A 27,979-nucleotide genomic window follows, 5' to 3' on the forward strand; every position below is an offset into this window, starting at 1 on the left:
TGCTACGCAACCTTTCCCTGCCTTTGTTTCCTCATCTGTAAAATGGGGGTAACAGTAGTATATCCCTCATAGAGTTATATGAGGGTTATGGAGTTAATAGATTAATTATTATATACCACATACTTGGAAGAGTGCCTGATGATAGTTAGTACAGTATACATACTATTGTCATTTTTACCTCAGTATTGAGTCATGTTTGTGTGTCTCAGTTGGACGTGAGGAATGGTTACCTGGGATCATCATTTTGACCCAAAGGTATTTCAGAACTTTCTGGGACTAAGAAACACTGGGCAATTATAAGTGCTTCAAGGATGTGGAGAACCTGGCACCCTCAGACACTACTGGTGGGAATGCAAAATGGTAGAGCCACTTTGGAAAACCATCTTGCAGTTCCTCAAAAAGTTAAATGTAGAGGTACCATATGACCAGCAATTCCACTCTAAGTGTATACCCAAGAGAAATAAAAACATATGTTCACACAAAAACATCTACAAGAATGTCCATGGCAGCATTATTCATAATAGCCAAAAACTGGAAGCAAATGTCCATCACTTGATGAATGGGTAAGTTAAATATGGTATATCCATACAATGGAATATTATTCTGCCATAAAAAAGGATGCTAAGTGAGAGAATCCAAACACAAAAGACCACATATTATATGATTCCATTTGTATGAAATGTCCAGAATAGACAAATCAGAGACAGAAAGTAGCTTAGTGGTTGCTTCAGGCATGGGGTAAGGGGGAGGTGGGAGTGAGTGCCAGTGGGCACAGGGCTTCTGTTTAGGGTGATGAAATGTTTTAAACTCAGATCGTGGTGATGGCTGCACAACTCTGTGAACAGATTAAGAAACATTGATCTGTACACTTGAAATGGGTGAATAATATGGGATGTGAATAACATTATTTTAAAAAGAAAAGAAAAATCAAGTTCTAGGTTCAGGTGTGGGCTCTGGGACTCCACCAACTTTCTGAAAGCAAGTCATTAGGAGAGGAGCCTGGGATCTGTTTTTAACAAGTCCACCAGATGAAGCATCATTAAGTAAGTTTTTGAAAAATACTGTTAGAATATGATTTTTACTTTACTGGTATGGGGAGGGATTAGTACCCTTTAGCTTACAGTTTTCACCATGTGCTGGGTGCTATGGCGGGTATAGTATGACAATAATGATGATCATCAAAGTGGATGGTGCAGTTCTTCCAGAAGTTTCGCCACTGCATGTTTTTGAAGTGCAGAGCCCCCAGAGAGCCTCAGGCTTGTCTCCCTGGCCCGTTCTCTGCAGCCACATTCCCCTCTCGCCCTAGGCAAGTGTGGAAACTGCAGCCAGCACCACCCAGAAACTGACTATGAAATTCCCAGTGCACTTGCACCTTTCTCTTTAAGACTTGCTTACATTCAGTTTCCTTCTCTTAAGTGTTTCTTATTGCCATAGCAACCCTAATCAATCACTGGACTAAAAATATCTCTTTCATTTTTCCAAAGCATGGCTGTAGTGAATTGAAAATTCAGCTCTGCCATGTATTTTGCATATGCTACTTTCCTTTCCCAACACTGAACCTGGGTGTGCCTGTGTCTGGAAATTATTCTTGCAGGGGCCCAGGTACTTCACTCGTCTTTCCTGGCATTCTTCTTCCCGACTGCAGATTCTCCCATCACTTCCAATACATACAAGTACACGTATTTAATGTTCAACAGAGAACATTGCTTTTCTGCACATTCAGTTTTAGGTGCTGGAGATTTCACAGGTACCCGATGATCACTTTGCAATAAGAGGTTCATTCCAGTGGATAACATTGTGTTTGAAAGGCAAATTAAAGATGCTCAGATACTGGCTACAAAGGAAGCTGGTCCTGGCAGGGAGCAGATGAAAGCAGTACTAGTGAGACTCTTCTGGCTTGGGAGGATCTAAGCTAGAAAATCAAAGAGGAGATGATAGGAGATCTTTTGCCTTTTTTATCTGATTTCTCCATGATACCAGTGTTATTTTTAGAGGGTTAGGGACAAAATAAACCCTGGGTGTAATAAAGTGAATATTTGTTATGAGTCTCCTGGCCAAGCTGCTTTTCTAGTTAACAAGAGAGAGAAAAAGATTTTTCATGAGAGAGAAGGTTCCAGATCTTGAATGGGCCCAGGGGAGGAAGGAGGGCAGGGAGGGGCCGAAATGACTCATGATGTCCCCCAGGCTCCGGGGGATGAGGACATTTCACGGCCCCTCTCCCTGCTTCATTGCACTGCTCTGGAGTCACTGCCCCAACCCTCCGCCTGTCAGCAGGCTCATCTCACGGGACCCCCTGCGGTTCCCAAATGTTGTTTTTTGTTGCTACTTCTTAACTTTTCTGAGCCTCGGTTTTTAAAATAAGGCCGAGTGAACCAACAGGCACAAAGCCTTTAGATCTCGGAAAGAAGAAAGTTCACCGAGATTCTGGTAGTATTCTTGTTTCCCTACGTGTAGTTGGCAGGGGATCAAGGAAATCTGAGAAGAGGTGAGGGGAGAGGGCCCCTGTGCAGAAAGAGGAGCTGCTAGGCCTTTAGGTAAAGGAGGACAGTAAGAGGATGGACCTGGAAGATGTGATGACATGTCCCCAAAACACAGCAGGTCAGGGGTCACAGCAAGGCTGGAGGAACCCAAGCCTGCTTTGTGGCTTGGCCACCATCCATGTCATGAGAAGGACCAATCAGGTGTTGTGTTGCCACCACTTCAGCAAACCCACAACCTCCCAAGACATTCTTGCACATACACAGTGGAAGGGTCCCCCTACAGACATACCAGCTCTATTTACTCTCCATATAGTCTGTGGGATTTCATGGGGAGGGGTACAACGGGGTGGGCCAACATTTCTCTAGTATCTGTTCAGCCAGATACTGCCTGGCCTTGGACATTTGTTACCTCACCCCACAGCTGTGAGGTTGGTATTGTATCCATTTTACAGATGAGAAAACTGAAGCTCAGGGTGATTAAGGAATTTGCCCAAAGTCTCAGTTTGTGTGAAAAGAAGCTGGCGTTTGAATTAAAGGCTGTTTCACTCCAAAACCTGCATTCTTTCTACTGAACAACCCTACTTGTTCCCTGTGGGCTAGGTGCACACTGCTGCATCTGGACACCAGTCAATGGCAAGTTTTGTGGCATCAGTTCCTAGTAAATATCGCCCTGGGCAATAAGTGGTGGCCATTGACAAAGTGGATGACATCACAGGTGGAACAACTAAGAGTACAGATTTCCCGTCCCATTTCCCTAGATATGTTCAAACCTCAAAGTCAGTGATGCTTTACTCAGATGAGAACCAAATGGGTGATTTGGCAGGGAAGCAATGGTTGGATTCTTGAGGTTTGGTGTTATATTGGTCTTCTATTGCTATATAATAAATTTCTCACAAACTTAGTTACTTAAAACATCACACATTCATTTTCTCAGAGTTTCCACTGGGGCTCAGGTTAGCTGTGTCCTTGGTTCAGAGTCTCAGTCAGGTTGAAATCAAGGTCTCAGCCACGGTTCCAATCTCATCTGAGGCTCAGGGTCCTCTTCCAAGCTCTCTGGTTGTTGGCAGGATTCTGTTCCTTGCGGTTGTAGGACTGAAGTTTGGTTTTCTAGTTCGCTGGCCTCCAGGGGTCGCTCTTGGCTCCTAGAGGCCTCCCTCAGGTTCTAGCCACGTGGCCCTCTCAGGATATGGCAGCTTACTTCCTCAAAATCAACCTGTTTCTTCTAAAAAGAAGTCTTATATAATGTAACATAATCTGATCACCTTTGTAATCTAATCAGAAGAGCAACTATCCCATCATATTCACAGGTCTTGTCTACACTTAAGGGGAGGGATTATATAAAGCGTGCAAGATTATACCAGGGGCTGGGAATCTTGGGGACCATCTTAGAATTCTGTCTACCTTGGGTATTTTAAATTTATTTATCTATTTTTGGCTGCATTGGGTCTTTGTTGCTGCGCGGGCTTTCTCTAGTTGTGGCGAGTGGCGGCTACTCTTTGTTGCGGTGCGCAGCCTTCTCATTGCGGTGGCTTCTCTTGTTGTGGAGCACGGGCTCTAGGCATGTGGGCTTCAGTAGTTGTGACACACGGGCTCAGTGGTTGTGGCTCTCGGCCTCTAGAGCGCAGGCTCAGTAGTTGTGGTGCACGGGCTTAGTTGCTCCGTGGCATGTGGGATCTTCCCAGACCAGGGATCAAACCCGTGACCCCTGCATTGGCTGGCGGATTCTTAACCACTGAGCCACCAGGGAGATCCCTACCTTGGGTATTTTAGTCTTTCCTCCATGTGGCTATGGGCCAAATGGAACTTGAAGCATTCAGTGTTCCCAAATGACATGGAGAGCATAAGAGTCCTCTGAATCCCTTGGACAGCTTCCAGTTTTAGCCAGTGGGTGACACTCCTGATGTCTCTCTTCTTGCATCATGTAACAGTTTGATTGTGTCAGGATTCCCAACTTTTTTTCTGCTCCTACGCTCTGACAGTTCCCTCAGTGATATGGAATCCCCCTCAGCCTAGGAAGTGTGTCAGAATCCTTAGGGGCTGGCATGTATTTTGAGAAAGTCCAGGGTTGGAAGGTGGGGTGCTCCCTTCTCCACCCCCTGGATATTTGAGAATGACTAGGTTAGGTGGTATCTTCCCAGCTGGAGCAAAGCCCTTTGTCACAGAAAGCAGATTTGAGCACATTGAAATTAAAGTAGATGCTCTGATGCCTGAATAACTGGAGGGAAAGTGACTTAAGCCATTCCTAATGGTAGTGGGGAGTAGGGGAGGGAGCCTTGTGTTGGAATAGTATTGGAGCTTAACGAGAGTTGGTGAGCCAGACACATAGACAACTCATTGTGATGATGGAAAAGGAGATAGTGCTGTGACAAAGGAACAAACAGAATGCTCTGTGCGTACAAGGGATAATCATTCTGAAGTGGTTTGAGATGGCTGATGGGTAAAATTTAGGAAGGAAATGTCAGGCTGGGGGAACTGTAGGCATAAAAGCATGGTAGCCAGAAGTGTTCCAGGGAATGGAAAGCGGTCTTCTGTGACTGGCCATGGGATGAATACAGGGCAAACCCAGAAAGAAGATTCGGGTCAGATACAGAAGACTCCAGGTCTTCCCCTTAAGGAGAGAAACTGAGTCAGCAGAACTTGGGGGTTCACTGGATGTGATGGGTGAGTGTAGTGGATGAAATAATGTCCCCCTCAATATTCGTGTCCACTGGAACCTCAAGTGTGACCTTATTTGGAAGTAGGGTCTTTGCAGGTGTAATTACTTAAGGACCTTGAGATGAGAGATGAAATCACACTGGATTTAAGGTGGGCTAAATCCAATAACTTGTCTTACAAGAAGAGGACACAGAGACACACGGAGGGAAGAAGGTGAATGGAGACAGAGGCAGAGATTGGAGTTGCAGCCACAGACCAGGGAGCACCTGGGACCACCAGAAGCTGGAAGAGGCAAGGAAGGATGCTTCCCTAGAGCCTTCAGAGGGAGCACGACATTGCCAACACCTTGATTTCAGACTTACGGCCTCCAGGACTGTGAGAGGTTACATTTCTGGTGTTTTAAGCCACATTCGTGGTAATTTGACAGCCCTGGGAAACTCGTGCAGTGCAGAAGAACATTCGAGTTCGGTACGGACCATTCAAGTTTGGTGGGCCTAGAGGACCCTTGTTGGGGACAGCCAGTGGGCAACTGGACATGTGAGAAGGGCAGTTGGGGTGAAAGATGTCAGTTTGGGAGGATTCATAAAAAAGGGTCATGGAAAAGTCAGGAGCAGATGAGATCACTCAGTGCAAGAAAATAGGGTGGAGGGCAGAACCTCAGGGACCACCTTCATTGAAGGAATGGAGGAGGGAAGAGAAGGCTGGGAAGGAGCTGCTGTCGTAGGAGGAATTGCTTTGTCACATAGAACAGTGTAGAGAGCCCTACAGGGCGTGGATGAAGAATCAGTTGCTGCTTTGGAAATTCTTTGATCATCAGTCATTTCCATACCATATTGCCCTGGTTGAGAAAAAAATGGTAGGAGATGAAAAAGTAGAGCCAGCATGCATCGACTGTTCTTTTAATAGAGTTTGATTGTGAAGACGAGGAGGAATGGGATTGGTTGTAGATTGAGGAAGAAACATAACTGAGGGAGCTTGATGCTTGTTTGTTTTTTAAGAATATGACACTTTGGGGACTTCCCTGGTGGTTCAGTGGTTAAGACTCCACGCTCCCAATGCAGGGGGCCCGGCTTTGATCCCTGGTCAGGGAACTAGATCATGCATGCCGCAACTAAAAACATCCCACACGCTGCAACTAAAGATTCCCACATGCCGCAACTAAAAGATCCCACACACGGCAACTAAGACCCAGCACAGCCAAAGAGAGAGAGGGAGGGAGGGAGGAGGGAAGGAAGGAAGGAAGAAAGGAAGAAAGAAAGAATGTGATACATTTTGTTATATTTTTAGGCAGTAGAAAGGAAGCAGGGAGAAGATGCAAATAATCAGTGAAACAAGTTTCCAGAGAAGAGACTTACATATATTTTTAACCCTGCACCTATTCTGTGCCAGGCACTGTGCTGGGTTTACCTGAATGATCTCATTTATCTTCTCAGCATGCCTACAGAGTAGAGAAGGATGGTCCCCATTCTGTAAATGAGGAAACAGGCTGGGGATGGGAAAATAATTTGCCCAAGTTGATACATCTCAGGTCTGATGACTCCTATGTCTCAGTTCTGATCATTATATTATTTTTCCGTTGGGATAAAGAAGGCAGCATCTTTCTCTGATTCATGAAGAATAAGAAGCATCATAAAGGAATAAGCAGGACTTCACTGGTGGCGCAGTGGTTAAGAATCCGCCTGCCAGTGCAGGGGACACAGGGTCGAGCCCTGGTCCGGGAAGATCCCACATGCCACGGAGCAACTAAGCCTGTGCGCCACAACTACTGAGCCTGCGCTCTAGAGCCCGCAAGCCACAACTACTGAGCCTGCATGCGTAGAGCCTGTGCTCCGCAACAAGAGAAGCCACCACCCTGAGAAGTTCGTGCACTGCAGCAGAGTAGCACCCGTTCGCCACAACTAGAGAAAGCCCGCGTGCAGCAACGAAGACCCAACACAGCCAAAAATAAAATAAATTAAATAAATAAATTTTTAAAAAATAAAGGAATAAGCAGAAGATTTGCGACAATGGAAGAGAAGGAAGTTGTAGGTGTTTCTGTCACGTGGTCTGTGTCTTCGTTAAACTATGCATCAAAATTACCAACTGCGAGGGAGGAAGAGTGAAACCAGGCGTGGGGTCTTGAGAAGGGAAGGGGGTTTAAGATAACCTTGGTGGTGAGATACAGTAGGGAGCCAGCCGGGGAGAAAGGAAAAAAGCCTTGCCTAACAGTTCAGACTCGACTAGGATTAGAGGGCTGGATTTTTAGGGAAGCTAACCTGCTTGGGGTAAGCAGGAGTTTATCTCAAGATGGATAAAAAGATTCTGGCCAGAAAGATTTTAGTGATAGCACTAAAAATGCCCCAAGCCAGAGATACTTCTGATTTTAGCATGAGACAGCACACACTCCAAGGCTCCGAGAACCAGCCATCAGATATCCCAAGGGGATTATCAGTCCCAAACCACTGCTGAAGGAGACAGCACTGACCAGCCTGGAGCTGGCCTAGCTGACCCAGGTCTGCCCACTGCCTTGCGGAAACCAGGTGCACTTCTAGCCTCTGGCAGGGTTGCCATTCTGACATGAAAATAACCTAAGTCCTTGACTCAAAAATAACAACATCTGTTAACTTGCATAAGAGTTTTGCATTTTGTATTTGGGTTTAATACCCAAATGCTAAAATTCATTTGTTTGACCTTAGTTAAGTGGTTTAGAGATTCAACCGATAAAAACTCCTTGCGGGGTTCCACTCTGATGCACCCAGACCCACCTCCCCACCCTGGATAGCTCTGTTCTCTTGCCACCTGGTACTGTGCACACGTTGGATTTAGCCTCATGAATTACGGGTTAAAAAGGACAAATCGGTTCACCTGAAGCTTGTTATTTTTAAAAGGGTCTCTGTAGGTGCGTGTCCTCAAGTTCACTTGTTGATTGAGAGCTCTACCGTGGGGCTCTGAGCCGCTCCATCTTGATTCATTATGGGCGGCCCCTCCTTGGAACTCCCTGGGTCTGGGTGTGAGGGCAGCAGTTGTGCAGTGAGAGGTTTGAGAGGAGACAGCAAAGAAAGTGTTAATGAATGATCGCAGGGCTTCATTCTCCATGAAGGCAGTTACTGGGATTGATTGTTTCCATGTTTCCTTAGTCACGTTCAGCTTGCTTGTTTCACTCAGATTAAGACAGATGAACACCGAATGCGCACAGGCATGTGATGTCAGAATTATCAATGGCACATCGAAGGCCTCTGCCTTCTTGCACAGATGCCATTTGGGGGGGGTCTCAGCTGGGCTGGCTGAAAGGGGATCACAGTCACGATGGGGTGACCGTGTGGGGCGAGGGCGCATGTTGTGGACCTCAGGGTTTTAGATAATGCATTCTCTCGCTTTCCTTCCCGTGCATGGTATAGTGAGGTGGTTTTCCAACTTAAGCCCGCATCAGCATCCCTGGAGGGCTTGTTAAACACAGATGCCTGGGCTCCATTCCCAGAGTTTCTGATTCAGTGGGTCTGGCGCTGGCCCCAAGAATTTGCCTTTCTGAGAAGTTCCAGGGTGCTGCTGTTCCCAGGTTCAGAGAGCCCATGCTGAGAACCAGTGGGGTACTCATCGAGAGCACGGACTCGGGGACCAGGCCACCAGACTTTCAATCCCAACTCTACTGTCCACTACCTGTGTGATCATGGGCCATTGACTTAACCTCTCTGTGCCTCCGTTTCCTCATCTTTAACACAGGGCTGATGATAATAGTTCCTACTTCACAGGATGGTGACAAGGAATAAAGGAATTAGAACTTGGAAGCTCTTAGACCAGTGCCGGTATAGAATGTGTGCTCTGTGTACATTGGATAAATAAATAAAGGAGCCAACCTCTTGGACTGTGAACATATTGGCCCAAGCTTCACTCCTCCAACAGCAGCAGCTCCCAGTGGAGATGCTAGGTCGCTTTAGCCAGTGGTCTCCATCCAATCCCACCTCCGGTGGTAGAGAAGGTGAATGCCCTGCTCAGTGCCAGCAGGAGGAAGGCTACATCGACATCCATCAAAATCCTCTTCTCAAGCTACGCTAACCCTTATAGTCTACCGAATACGTAGAATGGGCTCAAGGAGACGGGGACGCCAGGATGGTGTGCATTTGGGGTTTTTCTCCCCTGTGCCGACAAAAAGAGAGGCCGCCTTTTATGTCAAGTTCAGCTGCAGCCTCATACTGATTTGCTGCCCTCTGTGCAAAGTTGGCTTGACGCCCAGCCCTGTTACGTTTTATGCACATGATTTTATTTAACCCTCACAATGTCACTGTTAAGTAATTGTTATTTTACCTGTTTCAATATTGCTGGGGTTCAGACAAGTTCAGTGACTTGTCCAAAGTCACATGGCTATCGAGTGATAAAGCCAAAGCTAAAACCAGGTCTGTCTGACTTCAGTAACTTACAATCTTAAAGCTCTACGCTCCCGCCTCTAGCTTTGTATGAATATGTACATCATGGTTAAGGCTGGTTCCCAGGCATCCAGCAGTGGCAGCTACTCCCGGAAGTGAAGCACCCTGGAACTGGAATTGTCTCTGTTCCAGTGGGTTGCTCTCCTAAAGCCTGTGGTCGGACTCGTAAAGCATATTCTTTTTGGAAATGTCCTCTTCGGCGACTTGCCTGATTGCTTAGTTATTCTCTCTGGCCTGACTCCTGGATGAAATCGTGTTCACATTGCCAAAAAGGTGGCTTTCCTTGAATGTGGACATGCACCTAGTATCTTAACATTTCTGATCGTGGACAGTGCTCGCAACCAAGGGGTCAGGAGAGCAGCCAGAGGCTAAAGTGAAGATGTGAAGAGAGAAAAAACGGTATGTTGATGAAACTTTTCTTTTTTTCCATAGTGTTCCTTTCTGCCAAAATTCTCCATTCATATAGAAACCAAGTATGAGGACAACAAAGGAAGCAACAACAGCGTGAGTAGCCCCCTCCCCACCCCACCCCATGCCCCGCCCCAGTCCATACCGCGCTCTCCCCTCACAGACTCTGAGAGCTCCTGCGTGGCCAGGGCCAGCAGCACGATCTGTGTCCGGGACCTCAGAGAAGCTCTGGCTTTTCTTCTCATCATTCTGTACTTTCCATGGCCTCTGCGCAGAAATCTCTGTCGTCTGGAGTGATTGTCACTGGGGATCAAGAAGGTTGATGGGGACCTTGGAACTCTAGATCATTGGATTGAGCACAAATCTTCTCGATGACATTTGCTTAGAAGAATGAATGCAGTCAGGTGTATGTGTGCACACATACATGTATACACATATTTTCTGGGCTGTGCATATGTTCACGTATTCACACACACATGCAACGAATCCCACCTTAAAAATCAGCGTAACCCTCTAGCAAATGTTTACCTCGTGAGGCATTCTGACTCTCGCTAAATTTTAGCCAAGAACTTTGTTCACTAGTATTGCTTAAAATTCACTTCTGACCTGGCTTTCGCCCCACCTCTTTCTGTCGGGGCGATACATTTCTAAATCCCCATCCCCTTGGGAGTGGATGATTTGACCTACAAGAACCTCACCCTGACATTGGGTTGTGGGTTCCATCAGGACGCATTGAGGGAAGAACCTGTATCTAGAAGCTGCAGGGCTTCACTTATTAATTTCTACTTCATTTTCATGTTTTGCATTTGTGGAGAAAGATGAAAATTGAGGCTGTGGCAAAATGAGTAAGAGAGTTCTGACAAGGTGACCCCTTTGGTGCCTTCATTGAGCCAAGGAGATGCAAAACAAGATGCAGGAGGCCATGGAGATACCTAAGTGCCCGGAAGAACTATCTAAGGGCTCATAAATGTTGTCAATTTGAAAACCTTTTTATGTGAAAACAGTCACTGAGATAAACTAAGAAACTCTCTAGAAGGGACAGCTTTGGCCAGGCTGACTCTGTTTCTTCATGTTGACATCTTCTAGAAACATCTTCTAGAAATTTCCTGCCTTGGCAAGAACAAATTCTTCTAGAAGGTATGGGTGCGTTTGTGCAGAACTCAGGGTGTCCCATTCAAGGTGGAGTCTGCCTGGACAGAGCTTGAGTGTTTCCCAAGAGGAGTCACCCAAGAACTACATTTCAAACCAGCGTGGTGAGGGAGGACACTGGTTCATTCACTCAGTATTCAACAAGAGCACCTCCAGCACCTTCTATTTAGATGTCACTGTGTGAGCTGCACGGATGGTGTTAAAAATGCAGACTTGTTTCTCAAACTCCAGGGACTCATGGTTTAGTCTGGGGGGGAATCAACATATTAAATGACTAAAAACATCAGCGCGTTAATGGGCGTCCCTTCCTTCGGTGTGAAGAGTCACCACTAGTCAACCCTTGGAATGCAAAGCGCTTGAGGAGTGACATTCCATAATGACCCATCTATTTACAGGGACTGACGTGGCTTGTGCCCGGTCACTTCAGCTTCTTGAACTAAGTTAGGAAACCTGAAGATTATCAGGGTTCGACAAACTACTTTATTTGTAAATAAAGTTATTTTGGAACACAGCTACATTCATTCACTCATCTGTGGATATCTAAGCTGCTTTCATGCTACACCAGCAGAATGAGTACTTACAACAGAGCTCATGTGGTCTGCAAAGCCTAGAATATTTACTACATGGCCCTTTACGGAAAAAAAGTTTGCTAACCCCTGGTCAGAGAGACTCAGATCAGAGCGGCACACACCACATCTCCAAATTTGACCCCTTGATAGATCCATCCCAGCTGAATGCCTTCTCCAGAGTTCCTGAAACTTTCCAGAGGAGAGAAGAATGCAACCTGCAAGGGTACTCTTCCCCCAGTAAGTTCAGGATCCTCAGTGGTTAGCGTCCCCTGGTGGTGGGTGACCTAACAGAGCCGTTTAGTCCCGTGTCCTTGTCAGCAGCCTGAAATCAGAGGTACTTTGCTGGCCAACTGCGTCAAAGCCTCATTGTCTAAAATAGTGTTGCACAGCGTACCTTGAACCCTTGTAGAGTCATGACTTTTTTTCTGATTGGAAAATTAACATGGTTCTTAAAACTTGGAAAACACACACAAAAAAAGCAAAACCAGTAGTAATCCCATACTTCAGAGATAACTGCTGTTAGCATTTTGGTTCATCCTGCAAAGTATTAATGAATTTACTTTTCAACCAGTTTCCCTAAAATTGACTCATACAACATCCTGTTTTTACCATGTCATGAAGTATCCTTCCCAGTAATTTTTAATGGCTGCGCTGCATTCCCTACTTAAATGTACTTCTTTGAACAGTGGACAGTCACTGGATCTTGAAGTGGGCTTGACCATTTTGATGTAGCTGTAGACCATCAGGAAAAGGGTGATAGCAGACGTGCCTGAATTGCTTTTCCCGGCACAATCTAAAAAATACGGGGTGCGAGGGAGGCAAAGGGGGTTAAAACATCTTTTAATCTTTCTAGACAAATTGCCTTGCTTTCTCTTTTTCTCTATCGCTCTGTCCTGTCTTCATGAATAGTTAAAACCCGCTCCGTTTGTAGAGGTATGGAATGGATGTGCGGCCTTGCCTTGATCCTTATAGGTTGATAGGACCAGCGTAATCTTCTGGTTTATCCTCAGCTCAGGTCTAATCTAAAAAAAAAAAAAATCACATGGTTATCATTTACTGTCTTGTATCCCTTTTTTTGGCAAGTGCTAAGGTCTTTTCACTACTCTCCCAGGAATTTAGCTTTGTCACTCCTCTCTTAGCAATTTAAAATACCAGGTTAGTCACCCTAAAGTCAGGATCCATGCCTAGAGTCAGCACCCTCTACCCACGCCAAAGGCCAGTTCTCTCTGAGACTTAGGCCGGCCTGCAAGAGAAGCACTGAACCCCAGGGCACTTGTGGGCAGTCCATGTCAACACAATTTGCTTCCTCTGGGAGAAATGCCAGCTATTGTACCCTGTGTTGCCTCCTCCTCCACAACTTGCTGGCTCTGAGACTGCCCGGGGGGCCAGCTGCTTATCTCTCTGTCGTGGCACCCAACTTGCCCAAGTCCGAGTTCACTGAAGAGGCCCTAAGTGTTTTTGCCCAGCCTCTGCCTGGCTCTGATCCATAAATCCCCAGGTCTTGCTTCTGAGCTATTGGACCAGACAGGCCAGCCCCAGCTTGATGAGACTTCTTCTTTGCCAATTCGTCTTCCTCTGATTTCCATATTCAGCAGCAGCTGTTGGTCACCGAGCTGGTTCAAGCTTGGTCCCTGGAGGCAAAAAAGGAAGACTCCATTGGTTTTCATTCACACTTGTTAATGTTTCCAAATCAGAACTTGAGAAATATATATTTATGTAATAATACTTCATTAAAAGATAGCTTTGTCCAGGGGTTCAAAACTGGAGCCTTAAGCAGATGGCGTGTGCTGGCATTCTCTTTTTCTGTCCAGGGGTGAGTATGGAGTTTCTGGTGGGAGGCAGAATTGCTAAAGAAAGCAGTGCAGTGGTGGATGTTGCTCTTGTCTCACTGCTTTGCCAAATTATTTAATAAACCCAGGTCATTTCTTTGCATTTTCTGGGTATATAGTCTTATCATTCAGCTACCATCCTTCATACTGCTATCTGCACCCTGTTTCCTTCCCTACCTGCCAAAACTTTAATGAAATGGATGACGATAAGAAGCAATAATTAAATTGAAAGACGCTAGTGATAATCATATTGATTACTGATCGAATAGAGTACATGCTGTTATCCTATTATCAATTACCACCTAAGTCATCCTTTTACATGACCCAATATCTAGTGTAAAAATATAAAAATTGGGATATCTAGATTTAAATATTTTCTTCTCCTTGTTAAAATAAAACTAATATATTTATGATTGAGAAAACCTGTAAATTGTGATTACATTAACCAGGACACAATGGGGAAGTTGTCTTAAATTGAGGCCCATTTGTTTTATGCGCATACTGATGAGAATTATTTAGGCCTTAATTAGTGCTGAGGAGGATGGCACCATGCCAAAGTAAGGCTCTGTTGTTTGTCCAAGGCCATAAATCTAGATCTGGGAGAGTCAGTGCTTATCATTCGAGTGTCGGCTGCTGCCAGGTTACTGTCGTTCATTGTGGTTAATGGGGGGGCAGCCTTGCGTCCACTTCCTCTTCCAAACAAAGCAGGTACCACTTAAAAGCAGTGGTTCTCAGCCTTGGCTGCACGTTGGACTCATCTGAGAAGCTTTAACAATAGCTCCTGCTTGGGTTCCACCCACCCTGGGATTCTGATTTAATTGGTCCGGGGTGCAGACTGGTCTAGGGCAGTGCTTCTGACACTATCCCTCTAGGAACACAGAATTCTCCAATCGGAAGTGTGTGGACTTTTTTTTTTTTTTTTTAGTAAAAACATGTATGCATTTAGCTACAACATTTGAAATTAAATTGCAGGTATCATGCCACTTTGCACCTAAATACTTCAGCATGTATCTCCTATGAACAAAAGCATTCTCTCGTTCTCTTGCATAATAATAATACCATATCACATCCAAGAAATGCAATATTGATAGAATAATATTATTCAATATTGAGTCCATATCAAAATTTCTCAAATTATCTCCAAAACATCCTAGCTATTTGTGTTGATACAGGATTCAATCAAGAATCATGGATTTCCTTTGATTATCTCTTCTTTTTAGTCTCTTTTAATCTAGATTCTAGAATAGTACCTTTGGCTTTTTTTTCTTAATGATACTGATATTTTTGAAGAGTCCAGGTCTGTTGTCTTGTTTACAATCTGTATTTGTCTGATTGTTTCCTCGCGATTAGATTCATATTAAACATCTTTGGCAAGAATACTACAGAAGTAATGTTGTTTACTTCCCATTGCGTCACATCAGGAGGTTCATATGCCATTGCCCTGTTATTGGTGATGCTAAATTTGATCACTTATTTAAGGTGGTGTCTTCTAGAACTCTTCATTGCAAAGGTACATTTTTCCTTTGAAATTAATAAGTAATCTGCAGAGTAATCGGGAATGAGCATATTTAACAAGCTCTTATGGTTATTCTTTTTTTAAAATTTTTATTGGAGTATAGTTGCTTTACAATGTTGTATTCGTTTCTTGCTGTACAGCAAAGTGATTCAGTTATACGTATACATATATCTGCTCTTTTTTGGATTTCCTTCCCATTTAGGTCACCACAGATCATTGAGTAGGGTTCCCTGTGCTATAAACAGTAGGTTCTCATTAGTTATCTATCTTATACTTAGTAGTGTATATATGTCAATCCCAATCTCCCAATTTGTCCCACCTCCCCCTTCCCCCCTTGGTAACCGTAAGTTTGTTCTCTACATCTGTGACTCTATTTCTGCTTTGTCAATAAGTTCATCTGTACCATTTTTCTAGATTCCACATAGAAGTGTGTGGACTTTTAGAGTCTACCCTCCAGTCAAACCTGATATGTTCTTTTTGGAGGGCGTAGGATATGCCATCCCCACCCCATCTGAGGATCTAGACCAATGATTCTCAATCATGGCTGCATATTAAAGTGACGTGGGAAGCTGTAGACTCGCTGATGGCACCGTCCCACTCCCCAGGATTCTGATTTCATTTGTCTGGGATTGGGGTCCAGTCACTGGGATTTGTAGAGTTACCCCAGAGGAACCTAAGAGCAATCAAGGCTGAGAACTACAGATTTAATTTTTTTTTTAATTTATTTATTTATTTTTGTCTGTGTTGGGTCTTCGTTTCTGTGCGAGGGCTTTCTCTAGTTGTGGCAAGCGGGGGCCACTCTTCATCGCAGTGTGCGGGCCTCTCACTATCGCCTATCGCGGCCTCTCTTGTTGCGGAGCACAGGCTCCAGACGCGCAGGCTCAGTAGTTGTGGCTCACGGGCCTAGTTGCTCCACGGCATGTGGGATCCTCCCAGACCAGGGCTCGAACCCGTGTCCCCTGCATTAGCAGGCAGATTCTCAACCACTGCACCACCAGGGAAGCCCCTGAGAACTACAGATTTAAAGGAAATATTAAGTGCTATTTGAAACCAACAATGAATACTTAGGAAATCAGGTTCTCCAAATTTCTTCACTTCTTCATACCCTTGGAAACAGAACAGTTTACAAAAAGCATATTTATAACCACCACCACCCCACACACACAATAAAGGGGCCTGAGGGCACTGTATTTCTTCTCATTAGCCATTATTCCTCAGCAATGAAACTTCTCTGATCAGATGGAAAGAATGTCCAGTTTAGTTCCTGGAAGCATGAGGCTCTGTCCTTCACAGCTGTCCTTCGAAATTGCCTAGAAGAAGTTTTTGGATTTTTTTTTTATATATAAATGTATTTATTTTATTTATTTATTTTTGGCTGCGTTGGGTCTTTGTTGCTGCACGTGGGCTTTCTCTAGTTGTGGCGAGCGGGGGCTACTCTTCGTTGCTGTGCGCAGGCTTCTCATTGCGGTGGTTTCTCTCATTGCGGAGCATGGGCTCTAGGTGCGTGGGCTTCAGTAGTTGTGGCACACGGGCTTAGTTGCTCCACGGCATGTGGGATCCTCCCGGACTAGGGCTCGAACCCGTGTCCCCTGCATTGGCAGGCGGATTCTTAACCACTGCGTCACCAGGGAAGTCCCCAAGTTTTGGGAATTTATTTAGTTCCTAGTTCAGCTATGTCATAATGAAAAAACACAAAGTTGTTCTTTGTGAAACAAAAAGATACGTATTGAAGCCCCAGCTCTATGACTTAAGCAATGCAGTCTTGGCTTCTTTATCAAGAAAATAGAATAAATAATGCTTGCATCACAACGTGGAGGATTCGTCCAGGTTAATTTACCTGGAAGCACTTCATAAACTGTGAAGTGCTATACAAATATTAGGTATTGCTTCAGTTATGGTCCTACCTTGGGATTAACTGCGTTACAGATGATTTTCTAATGAGACTCTGCTTTTGTCTGGATTGTCAATTAACCATTTCTTGTCAACAAATTTTGAGTACCTACTATGTGCCAGGCATTGTAAGAGGCAATAAGACAGACAAGGTCTCCACTACTCATGGAATGGCGGAAAGCACATAATAAGCAAGTAAACAAAGGATTCCAGTTGTAGGAAGTGCTAAGAAGGCAATAAATAGGATGGAGGGGAGCTCCGCTAGAAGCCATGTGGTCAGGAAATGCCTCTCAGAAGAGGTGACAAATCCACGTGAGACCTGAGGCTGGGACGGAGCCGACCCTCTGAAGGGTTGTCCAGGCAAGGGGACTGTTGTAAGCTGAGTTGTGTCCCCCCAAAATTCATGTTGGAGTACCTGAGACTATAACTGTGTTTGAAAATAAGGCTTTTAAAGAGGTGATTAAGTTAAAAGGAGGCCGTTAGGGTGGGCCCTAATCCAACCTGACTGTTATCCTTCAAAGAAGAGGAAACTTGGATACACAAAACTAGGGACGTGCAAGCACAGGGGAAAGACCACATGAGGATGACCATGTGAGGACACAGCAGAAAGCTGGCCGTACGTAGACCGAGGAGAGAGGCCTCAGAAGAAACCAAACCTGCCAACACCTTGATCTTGGACTTCCAGCCTCCAGAACTCTGAGAAAATAGAATTGCGTTGTTTAAGCCACTCCATCTGTGGTATTTTGTTATAGCAACCCTAGCACCCTAATACAGGGACAAGAAGGGCAAAGGCCCGAGCCCCTGATGCAGCCTGGCATAATCCAGGAACTGTCAGAAAACCAGCAGCCAGAGCGATAGGAATGAGAGCAGACTGGTAGGAAATGAGATGGAGAAAGTAACAGAAGCCAGATCATGTAAAACCTATGAGGCCATAGCTAGAGGTTGGATTTTAGCGCAGTGGGAAGTTATGCAAGGATTTTAAACAAAGGAGAGATGTGATATTTAGGGTTTTTTTTTTTTTTTAATAAATTTTTTAGTTTGGAATTGTCTTAAATTTACACTACTGTTGCAAAGATGGTGCAGAGAGTTCTCATATACCCTTTACCCAGCTTCCCCTAAATGTTAACATCTTATATAACCATGAATCACTTTTCAAAACTACAGACTTGATTCAGATTTCACCAGTTTTCCCACTAATGTCCTTTTTCTGTTCCAGCATCCAGTTTAGGATGCCATATTACAGTGTGTGATTTATGTTTTTCAACGTTTGCTCTGGCCATTCTGTGGAGAGTGGTGGGAGGACGGCGGGAATAGAAGCAGGGATTCCATTTGGCAGCAAGTACAAGAATCCAGACCAAAGATGCTGGTGGCTTGGGCTGGAGAGACGGCAGTGGATAAAGATAGGTGTATTTTGTAAACAGACTGACTTTCTTTGGGGGTTGATGCATTAGATGGGGGCAAAGTAAGGATGACCTCAGGATTTCTAGCTTTGTCTTTGGACCCTGAGTGGGGGGTGGGGAGCAGTGCAGGAGAAGCAGGAAGTCAAGTGCTCCAGCAGGGACACAATCAGTTTGAGATACCAATGAGACTTCCAAGTGGAAATGGTAGGTAAGGAGTTGGATATATGAATCTGGAGTTCAGAGAGAGGTGTAAGGTCATGATTCAGAGATAGAAATAAGTGAGGTTATTTAGGAAGAGGAGTGACAGAAAAAAGAAAGTTCTGGTTGCTCCAGGATGGAGAGCACCCTGGCCCTGAGAAGGACTTTCCCATGGCTTTCAATCCAGCTTCTGACTATTTTCTTTTCTCCTTGGTTAAGACCAAGTCGTTTTCAGTCAATGAGTTGTGCTTGATTTTAGGGAATTAGATTATCTCGTTTAGTCAACTACGTAGGTCCACCTGAGAAATCTAGTTTCTTCCCCTGGATGGGTGTCTTCTTTGGATGAATTGAGGAAACATTTCAGTATTTTGACTTGGCTCAATTTGCATTGCCTTGGAGAGGTGGCCAAAAGAGTTCTCCTCCTGACCACAAATAGTTCCCACTGGAAGTTACCAACCGACAAAGAGGGAATTTCACCATCTAAGGAGAGCTGTATTTACTGAGGATTTGTTATTGCAATAGTCATCATGAAGTTCATTTCATTAGTATTAGCATTTGTATTGATGTTAAAATCAAGAGGGCAGTATGGATGGATGTAGGGTAAAATAATTTATTTACACATTTCAAAATGTACTAAAATTAATTTGTAAAGCAGGGGAGCCCATGAGAACTGTAGAATCCATATTTACAAGCCTCTCAAGCTGATTATCCTTTCCTTAAATGGCTTCTAATTGAGGATTATAGAAAGGAAAAAGCATTTGCTTTATTTTTAGATATGATGTCTGATGTCTTCAACTTAACCTTAGATTATTATAACCAGCCACCTACAAAATCTGCAATTTTCTCTAATAAGTCATCGGTACATGCTAAAAAGAAGTTTGCACAAAACACCCCCATTTGCAGTTTTGAAGGATTATTATCCATTTTGGTACATGAAGTGGAAAGTCAGTGTCCTTACTCAGTCTGTGTCTAATAGTATCATTTTGAGGACAATGGAAAACAGATTATATTTCATTCCTTAAGATGTTGCCTTTGCTCTTTGTGGTACAGTTTGCCATCTGAGAGCTAGATGTAAAAAAAAAAAAAAAACACGTGGGCAAAAAGTGCATCTATCCAGCATGAGGACTAGCTTTCTAATTGAGGAGAGTCACGATGCAGGTTATCTCTGCCGTCAGGGAAGCTAGAGCTTATTGGTAGTAATCATTATTATTAATAGATATAGCTCAAAGTAGTATTCGCTTTCTGTGTAGGCCTGGCTCACTGGTGCTGTGGTAAATCTAAAAAAGACCTGACTGTGCTGACCTGTTAGTACTAAGGGTTAAGAAGACAGTTAACCAAACTGGTCAAAAGCAGCAACATCAAAGGGACGAGCCTGAATCCATGGTTAGGAAACCAGTGGGCAGAGCCAGAAAAGCAATACCAAGTGTCAAGGTCTAGGTGACCATTTTACAGCTACCATAGTAATAATTGATTCAAGCAGGAGTCACCAGTGGGTGCTAAAACCATTGAGTGAAGCAGCATTTGGGAACAGGAATTCACACTGCCTCAAAGCATCACCCCAGAGGTTATTTATTAATTACAGACAGCGGAGAAATCTAGTGGATGCCATCAAGTAAGCAAATTTTACATTGCCAGTAATAGGACAGAATGACATAATGTGCCTCCCATTGTGACACACTGAGGACACAACGTCCCAAATCATAATATGTATTATCCTTGCCAAAAATATTTAACCTGAATCCAGTCAGGAGGAAGCAATCAGACAAATCCAAATTGAGGGACCCTCCACAAAGCAACTAGCCAAAAATCCTCAAAAAAGAATGTGTCATCAAAGACCAAAAACCAAAACAAAACAAAAACCTGGGGGACTGCCCTAGATTAAAGGAGTCTAAAGTAATTTGACAAATGAATTTAACACCTAATCTTTGATTAGATTCTGGATTAACAGAAGGGGTGGGCTTGTGCAGGACACAGAAAAGATATTATAAGACAATTGGGAAATGAGTCTGGACCATATATTATATAATAGTGTGGTATACTATTGAGTCAATATTAAATTTCTTGCCTGTGATTATTATATTGTAGATATATAGGAGAATGTCCTTGTTCTTAGAAATACATGCTGACATATTTAGGAAGGAAGTACCATGCAACATACTCTTACTCTCACAAGGTTCAGCCAAAAAAAATTTATTTACATGTGTATGTTTTTCCTTCTTTAAAAAAGTCTTATAAAAATAGAGAAACTATTCACATGCTTCAATGAGATGTCAAATAACTTAAAGTTACACAGTGAGTTTTTCTTTTTTTGTAGTCACGAAGCAGAAGCTTTCAGTCTTCTCTCTCTTTTTGGTGATATCCTGATTTCATTAATGAAACAGCAAAATAATTAATGAGACAGCCTAATCATAAATATTATCAGCATCAACACTGATTCTATTCACCCAAAAGATGTTTACGAAGAGATTTTTTGAATTGCAGAAACCCTAGGTTCTCTCTTGTAATTTCACACTCTGGGCTGTGTCTTGAAGTTTTGAAAAGGCAGATGGAGATGATTCAGACTAGACTTCTAAGTGTACAACCCTCCTAAGGGTTAGAGCCCAGGATATGTACCACCATAGATGTTTGTATACTACCCTGTTTGCATCCCTCCAAGTACAGCCCTTATCAACCTATATAGTAATTGCTCATTTAACTGTCTTCTCTAACCCATTCAAAGCTCTCTGAAGGCAGACACCATCATTAATACCAACACAGCCTTAAGGCACCTAGGAACAATCTAATTTTTATAGACAAAATTTTGTTCAAGGGCATAACAGAGACCTGAATAAATGATAAATACTCCATGTTCATGGATGGAAAGACTAAATACAATAAAGAAGGAAATTATTTCCGAAATTAATCTCCAGATTAAATGTAATTCCAATCAAAACCCCAAAAGGATTGTCATAAAATTGATTGTAAAATTCATGTGGAGGAATAAAAGTCCAAAAACAGCCAGTATAATTTTTGAATAAAGAACAAGGAGGGAGATTGATCATACCAGGTAGCGTAACCATAGTTAAGTGTGGTATTGGCACAAAGATAGAAATAGACCCAAGCTGATAATGAGAGTTCGATACATGGTAGTCAAGGCAGCTTGGAAAGATAAACTTCTCAGGAAATGACATTGTGTCAATTGACATTTCATATGGAAAAAATAAAATATTAGATCCCTACCTCTCTCCATGTTAAAAAAACAAAAAAACCCCTAAAGGAGTTTATAAACTTGAGTGTGGGAAGTCATTTAAGAATACGTTGTTGGGATGTAGAGAATGGACTTGAGGACACGGGGAGGGGGAAGGGTAAGCTGGGACGAAGTGAGAAGGTGGCATGAACATATATACACTACCAAATGTAAAATAGCTAGCTAGTGGGAAGCAGCCGCATAGCACAGGGAGATCAGCTCGGTGCTTTGTGACCACCTAGAGGGGTGAGATAGGGAGGGTGGGAGGGGCATGCTAGAGGGAGGAGATATGGGGATATATGTATATGTATAGCTGATTCACTTTGTTATAAAGCAGAAACTAACACACCATTGTAAAGCAATTATATTCCAATAAAGATGATAATAAATAAATAAATAAAACATTTTTTTTAAAAAGAATATATTGTTGGGACTTCCCTGGTGGCGCAGTGGTTAAGAATCCGCCTGCCAATGCAGGGGACATGGGTTCAAGCCCTGGTCCGGGACGATCCCACATGCTGCGGTGCAGCTAACCCCGTGTGCCACAACTGCTGAGCCTGTGCTCTAGAGCCCGTGAGCCACAATTACTGAAGCCCACCCACCTAGGGCCTGTGGTCCGCAACAACAGAAACCACCGCAGTGAGAAGCCTGCGCGCTGCAATGAAGAATAGCCCCCGCTTGCCACAACTAGAGAAAGCCCGCGTGCAGCAACAAAGACCCAATGCAGCCAAATATTAATTCATTAATTAATTAATTTTTAAAAATATATTGTTTATGGATACATTTACATATTGTACAAAATATAAGGTTTATAAAAATATAGACCAGATTCACAACAAATTTATGATAGCTGTCAGCCTGGAATAGAAAGGAAAAGGATTTTAACTTTAAATGTGAAACTTTCTTTAAAAAAAAAAAAGAAAAAGAAAGAAAAAGAAGGATTCCCTGGTGGCGCAGTGGTTAAGAATCTGCCTGCCAATGCAGGGGACACGGGTTCGAGCCCTGGTCTGGGAAGATCCCACATGCCACAGAGCGGCTAGGCCCGTGAGCCATGACTGCTGAGCCTGCGCGTCTGGAGCCCGTGCTCCGCAGCGGGAGAGGCCGCGACGGTGAGAGGCCCGCGCACCGCGATGAAGAGTGGACCCCGCTCGCCGCAACTGGAGAAAGCCCTCACACAGAAACGAAGACCCAACACAGCCAAAAATAAATATAAATTAATTAATTAATTTAAAAAAAAAAGAAAAGGAGGGGCCGAATCAAATATGGCAAACCGTTTACATGTGTTCATTTTGAGCGGTGAGTAGTGACTCTTTATTATATGATCCTTGGTATTCTTCTGGCTATTGGTCTTTTTTTATTATTATTTTATTGAAGTATAGTTGATTTACAATGTTGTGTTAATTTCTGCTGTAGAGCAAAGTGATTCAGTTATACATATGTATATTCTTTTTCATATTCTTTTCCATTATGGTTTATCAGAGGATTTTTAAAAATTTTTTTGAATTTTATTTTATTTATTTTTTTATACAACAGGTTCTTATTAAATAGTTATCTGTTTTATACATATTAGTGTATATATGTCAATCCCAATCTCCCAATTCATCCCACCACCACCACCCCCACCACCCCCCAACCCCACCCACCCACCGTTTTCCCCCTTTGGTGTCCATATGTTTGTTCTCTACATCTGTGTCTCTATTTCTGCCCTGCAAACCGGTTCCTGTGTGCCATTTTTCTAGGTTCCACATATATGCATTAATATACGATATTTGTTTTTCTCTTTCTGATTTACTTCACTCTGTATGACAGTCTCTAGATCCATCCACATCTCTACAAATGACCCAATTTCGTTCCTTTTTGTGGCTCAGTAATATTCCATTGTATATATGTACCACATCTTTATCCATTCATCTGTCGATGGGCATTTAGGTTGCTTCCATGACCTGGCTATTGTAAATAGTGCTGCAGTGAACATTGGGGTGCATGTGTCTTTTTGAATTATGGTTTTCTCTGCGTATATGCCCAGTAGTGGGATTTCTGGGTCATATGGTAATTCTATTTTTAGTTTTTTAAGGAACCTCCATACTGTTCTCCATAGTGGCTGTATCAATTTACATTCCCACCAACAGTGCAAGAGGGCTCCCTTTTCTCCATACCCTCTCCAGCATTTGTTGTTTGTAGATTTTCTGATGATTCCCATTCTAACTGGTGTGAGGTGATACCTCACTGTAGTTTTGATTTGCATTTCTCTAATAATTAGTGATGTTGAGCAGCTTATCATGTGCTTCTTGGCCATCTGTATGTCTTCTTTGGAGAATGTCTAGGTCTTCTGCCCATTTTTGGATTAGGTTGTTTGTTTTTTTAATATTGAGCTGCATGAACTGTTTATATATTTTGGAGATTAATCCTTTGTCCGTTGATTCGTTTGCAGATATTTTCTCCCATTCTGAGGGTTGTCTTTTCATCTTCTTTGTAGTTTCCTTTGCTTTGCAAAAGGTTTTATGTTTCATCAGGTCCCAGTTGTTTATTTTTGTTTTTATTTCCATTACTGTAGGAGGTGGATCAAAAAAGATCTTGCTCTGATTTATGTCAAAGAGTGTTCTTCCTATGTTTTCCTCTAAGAGTTTTATAGTGTCCGGTCTTACATTTAGGTCTCTAATCCATTTTGAGTTTATTTTTGTGTATGGTGTTAGGGAGTGTTCTAATTTCATTCTTTTACATGTAACTGTCCAGTTTTCCCAGCATCACTTATTGAAGAGGCTGTCTTGTCTCCATTGAGTATCCTTGCCTCCTTTGTCATAGATTAGTTGACCATAGGTGCATGGGTTTATCTCTAGGCTTTCTATCCTGTTCCATTGATCTATATTTCTGTTTTTGTGCCAGTACCATATTGTCTTGATTACTGTAGCTTTGTAGTATAGTCTGAAGTCAGGGAGTCTGATTCCTCCAGCTCCGTTTTTTTTCCCTCAGTCTTTTTCTTCCCAAAGACTGCTTTGGCGGGACTTCCCTGGTGGTGCAGTGGTTAAGAATCCACCTGCCAGTGCAAGGGACATGGGTTCGAGCCCTGGTCCAGGAAGAGCCAACATGCCGCAGAGCAACTAAGCCCGTATGCCACAACTACTGAGCCTGCGCTCTAGATCCTGCGAGCCACAACTACTGAGCCCATGTGCCACAACTAGTGAAGCCCACGCACCTAGAGCCTGTGCTCCCCAACAAGAGAAGGCACTGCAATGAGAAGCCTGCGCACCGCAACTAGAGAAAGCCCACGCACAGCAACGAAGACCTAATGCAGACAAAAATAAAAAATAAAATAAATAAAAAATTAAAAAGAAAAAAAGACTGCTTTGGCTCTTCAGGGTCTTTTGTGTCTCCATACAAATTTTAAGATTTTTTGTTCTAGTTCTGTAAAAAATGCCACTGGTAATTTGATAGGGATTGCATTGAATCTGTAGATTGCTTTGAGTAGTATAGTCATTTTCACAATATTGATTCTTCCAATCCAAGAACATGGTATATCTCTCCATCTGTTTGTGTCACCTTTGATTTCTTTCATGTGTCTTATAGTTTTCGGAGTACAGGTCTTTTACCTCCTTAGGTAGGTTTATTCCTAGGTATTTTATTCTTTTTGTTGCAGTGGTGAATGGTATTGTTTCCTTAATTTCTCTTTCTGATCTTTCGTTGTTACTGTGTAGGAATTCAAGAGATTTCTGTGCATTAATTTTGTATCCTGCAACCTTACCAAATTCATTGATTAGCTCTAGTAGTTTTCTGGTGGCATCTTTAGGATTCTCTATGTATAGTATCATGTCATCTGCAGACAGTGACAGTTTTCCTTCTTTTTTTCCTATTTGTATTCCTTTTATTTCTTTTTCTTCTCTGATTGCCGTGGCTAGGACTTCCAAAACTTGTGTTGAATAATAGTGGCGAGAGTGGACATCCTTGTCTTGTTCCTGATCTTAGAGGAAATGCTTTCTGTTTTTCACCATTGAGAATGATGTTGGCTGTGTGTTTGTTGTATATGACCTTTATTTTGTTGAGGTAGGTTCCCTCTATGCCCACTTTCTGGAGAGTTTTTATCATAAATGGGTGTTGAATTTTGTCAAAAGCTTTTTCTGCATCTATTGAGATGATCGTATGGTTTTTCTTCTTCAATTTGTTAATATGGTGTATCACATTGATTGATTTGCATATATTGAGGAATCCTTGCATTCCTGGGATAAATCCCACTTGATCATGGTGTATGATCCTTTTAATGTGTTGTTGGATGCTGTTCACTAATATTTTGTTGAGGATTTTTGCATCTATATTCATCAGTGATATTGGTCTGTAATTTTCTTTTTTTGTAGTGTCTTTGTCTGGTTTTGGTATCAGGGTGATGGTGGCCTCATAGAATGAGTTTGGGAGTGTTCCTTCCTCTGTGGTTTTTTGGAAGAGTTTGAGAAGGATGGGTGTTAGCTCTTCTCTAAATGTTTGATAGAATTCACCTGTGAAGCTATCTGGTCCTGGACTTTTTGTTTGTTGGAAGATTTTTAATCACAGTTTCAATTTCCTTACTTGTGATTGGTCTGTTCATATTTTCTGTTTCTTCCTGGTTCAGTCTTGGAAGGTTATACCTTTCTAAGAATTTGTCCATTTCTTCCAGGTTGTCCATTTTATTGGCATAGAGTTGCTTGTCGTAGTCTCTTAGGATGCTTTGTATTTCTGCGGTGTCCGTTGTAACTTCTCCTTTTTCATTTCTAATTTTATTGATTTGAGTCCTATCCCTCTTTTTCTTGCTGAGACTGACTAAAGGTTTATCAATTTTGTTTATCTTCTCAAAGAACCAGCTTTTAGTTTTATTGATCTTTGCTATTGTTTTCTTTGTTTCTATTTCATTTACTTCTGCTCTTGATCTTTATGATTTCTTTCCTTCTACTAACTTTGGGTTTTGTTTGTTCTTCTTTCTCTAGTTCCTTTAGGTGTAAGGTTAGATTGTTTATTTGAGATTTTTCTTGTTTCTTGAGGTAGGCTTGTATTGCTATAAACTTCCCTCTTAGAACTGCTTTTCTGCATCCCATAGGTTTTGGATTGTCATGTTTTCATAGTAATTTGTCTCTAGGTATTTTTTGATTTCCTCTTTGATTTCTTCAGTGATCTCTTGGTTATTTAGTAACGTATTGTTTAGCCTCCATGTGTTTGTGTTTTTTACATTTTTTCCCCCTGTAATTGATTTCTAATCTCATAAGGTTGTGGTCGGAAAAGATGCTTGATATGATTTCAATTTTCTTAAATTTACTGAGGCTTGATTTGTGACCCAAGATGCGATCTATCCTGGAGAATGTTCCGTGTGCACTTGAGAAGAAAGTGTAAACTGCTGTGTTTGGATGGAATGTCCTATAAATATCAATTAAATCTATCTGGTCTATTGTGTCATTTAAAGCTTGTGTTTCCCTATTAATTTTGTTTGGATGATCTGTCCATTGGTGTAAGTGAGGTGTTAAAAGTCTCCCACTATTACTGTGTTACTGTCGATTTCCTCTTTTACAGCTGTTAGCAGTCACCTTATAGTATTGAGGTGCTCCTATGTTGCGTGCATATATATTTATAATTGTTACATCTTCTTCTTGGATTGATCCCTTGATCATTATGTAGTGTCCTTCCTTGTCTCTTGTAACATTCTTTATTTTGAAGTCTATTTTATCTGATATGAGTATTGCTACTCCAGCTTTATTTTGATTTCCATTTGCATGGAATATCTTTTACCATCCCCTCACTTTCAGTCTGTATGTGTCCCTAGGTCTGAAGTGGGTCTCTTGTAGACAGCATATATAGGTCTTGCTTTTGTATCCATTCAGCGAGCCTGTGTCTTTTGGTTGGAGAATTTAATCCATTCACATTTAAGGTAATTATTGATATGTATGTTCCTATTACCATTTTCTTAATTGTTATGGGTTTGTTTTTGTAGGTCCTTTTCTTCTCTTGTGTTTCCCACTTAGAGAAGTTCCTTTAGCATTTGTTGTAGAGCTGGTTTGGTGGTGCTGAATTCTCTTAGCTTTTGCTTGTCTGTAAAGCTTTTGGTTTCTCCGTCGAATCTGAATGAGATCCTTGCCAGGTAGAGTAATCTTGGTTGTAGTTTCTTCCCTTTCATCACTTTAAATATATCATGCCACTCCCTTCTGGCTTATGGAGTTTCTGCCGAGAAATCAGCTGTTAACCTTATGGGAGTTCCCTTGTGTGTTATTTGTTGTTTTTCCCTTGTTGCTTTCAATAATTTTTCTTT

The 27,979-nt window shown here is 42.6% G+C and overlaps 1 protein-coding gene across 5 annotated transcripts in view; it reads left to right on the top strand.

Annotated features, from left to right (window-relative positions):
* Nucleotides 1-27,979, top strand: part of PITPNC1 (phosphatidylinositol transfer protein cytoplasmic 1) — a 268,187-nt gene that overhangs the window by 166,471 nt on the left and 73,737 nt on the right. For all 5 annotated transcript variants that reach the window (XM_082442153.1, XM_082442152.1, XM_082442150.1 and 2 more), the window contains one exon: nucleotides 9,968-10,039. In XM_082442153.1, coding sequence (XP_082298279.1) covers nucleotides 9,968-10,039 — 72 coding nt within the window. The remainder of the gene's footprint in view (nucleotides 1-9,967; nucleotides 10,040-27,979) is intronic.

The sequence above is a fragment of the Balaenoptera physalus genome (assembly GCF_965194825.1).
Source record: "Balaenoptera physalus genome assembly, chromosome: 20".
Lineage (NCBI taxonomy): Eukaryota > Metazoa > Chordata > Mammalia > Artiodactyla > Balaenopteridae > Balaenoptera > Balaenoptera physalus.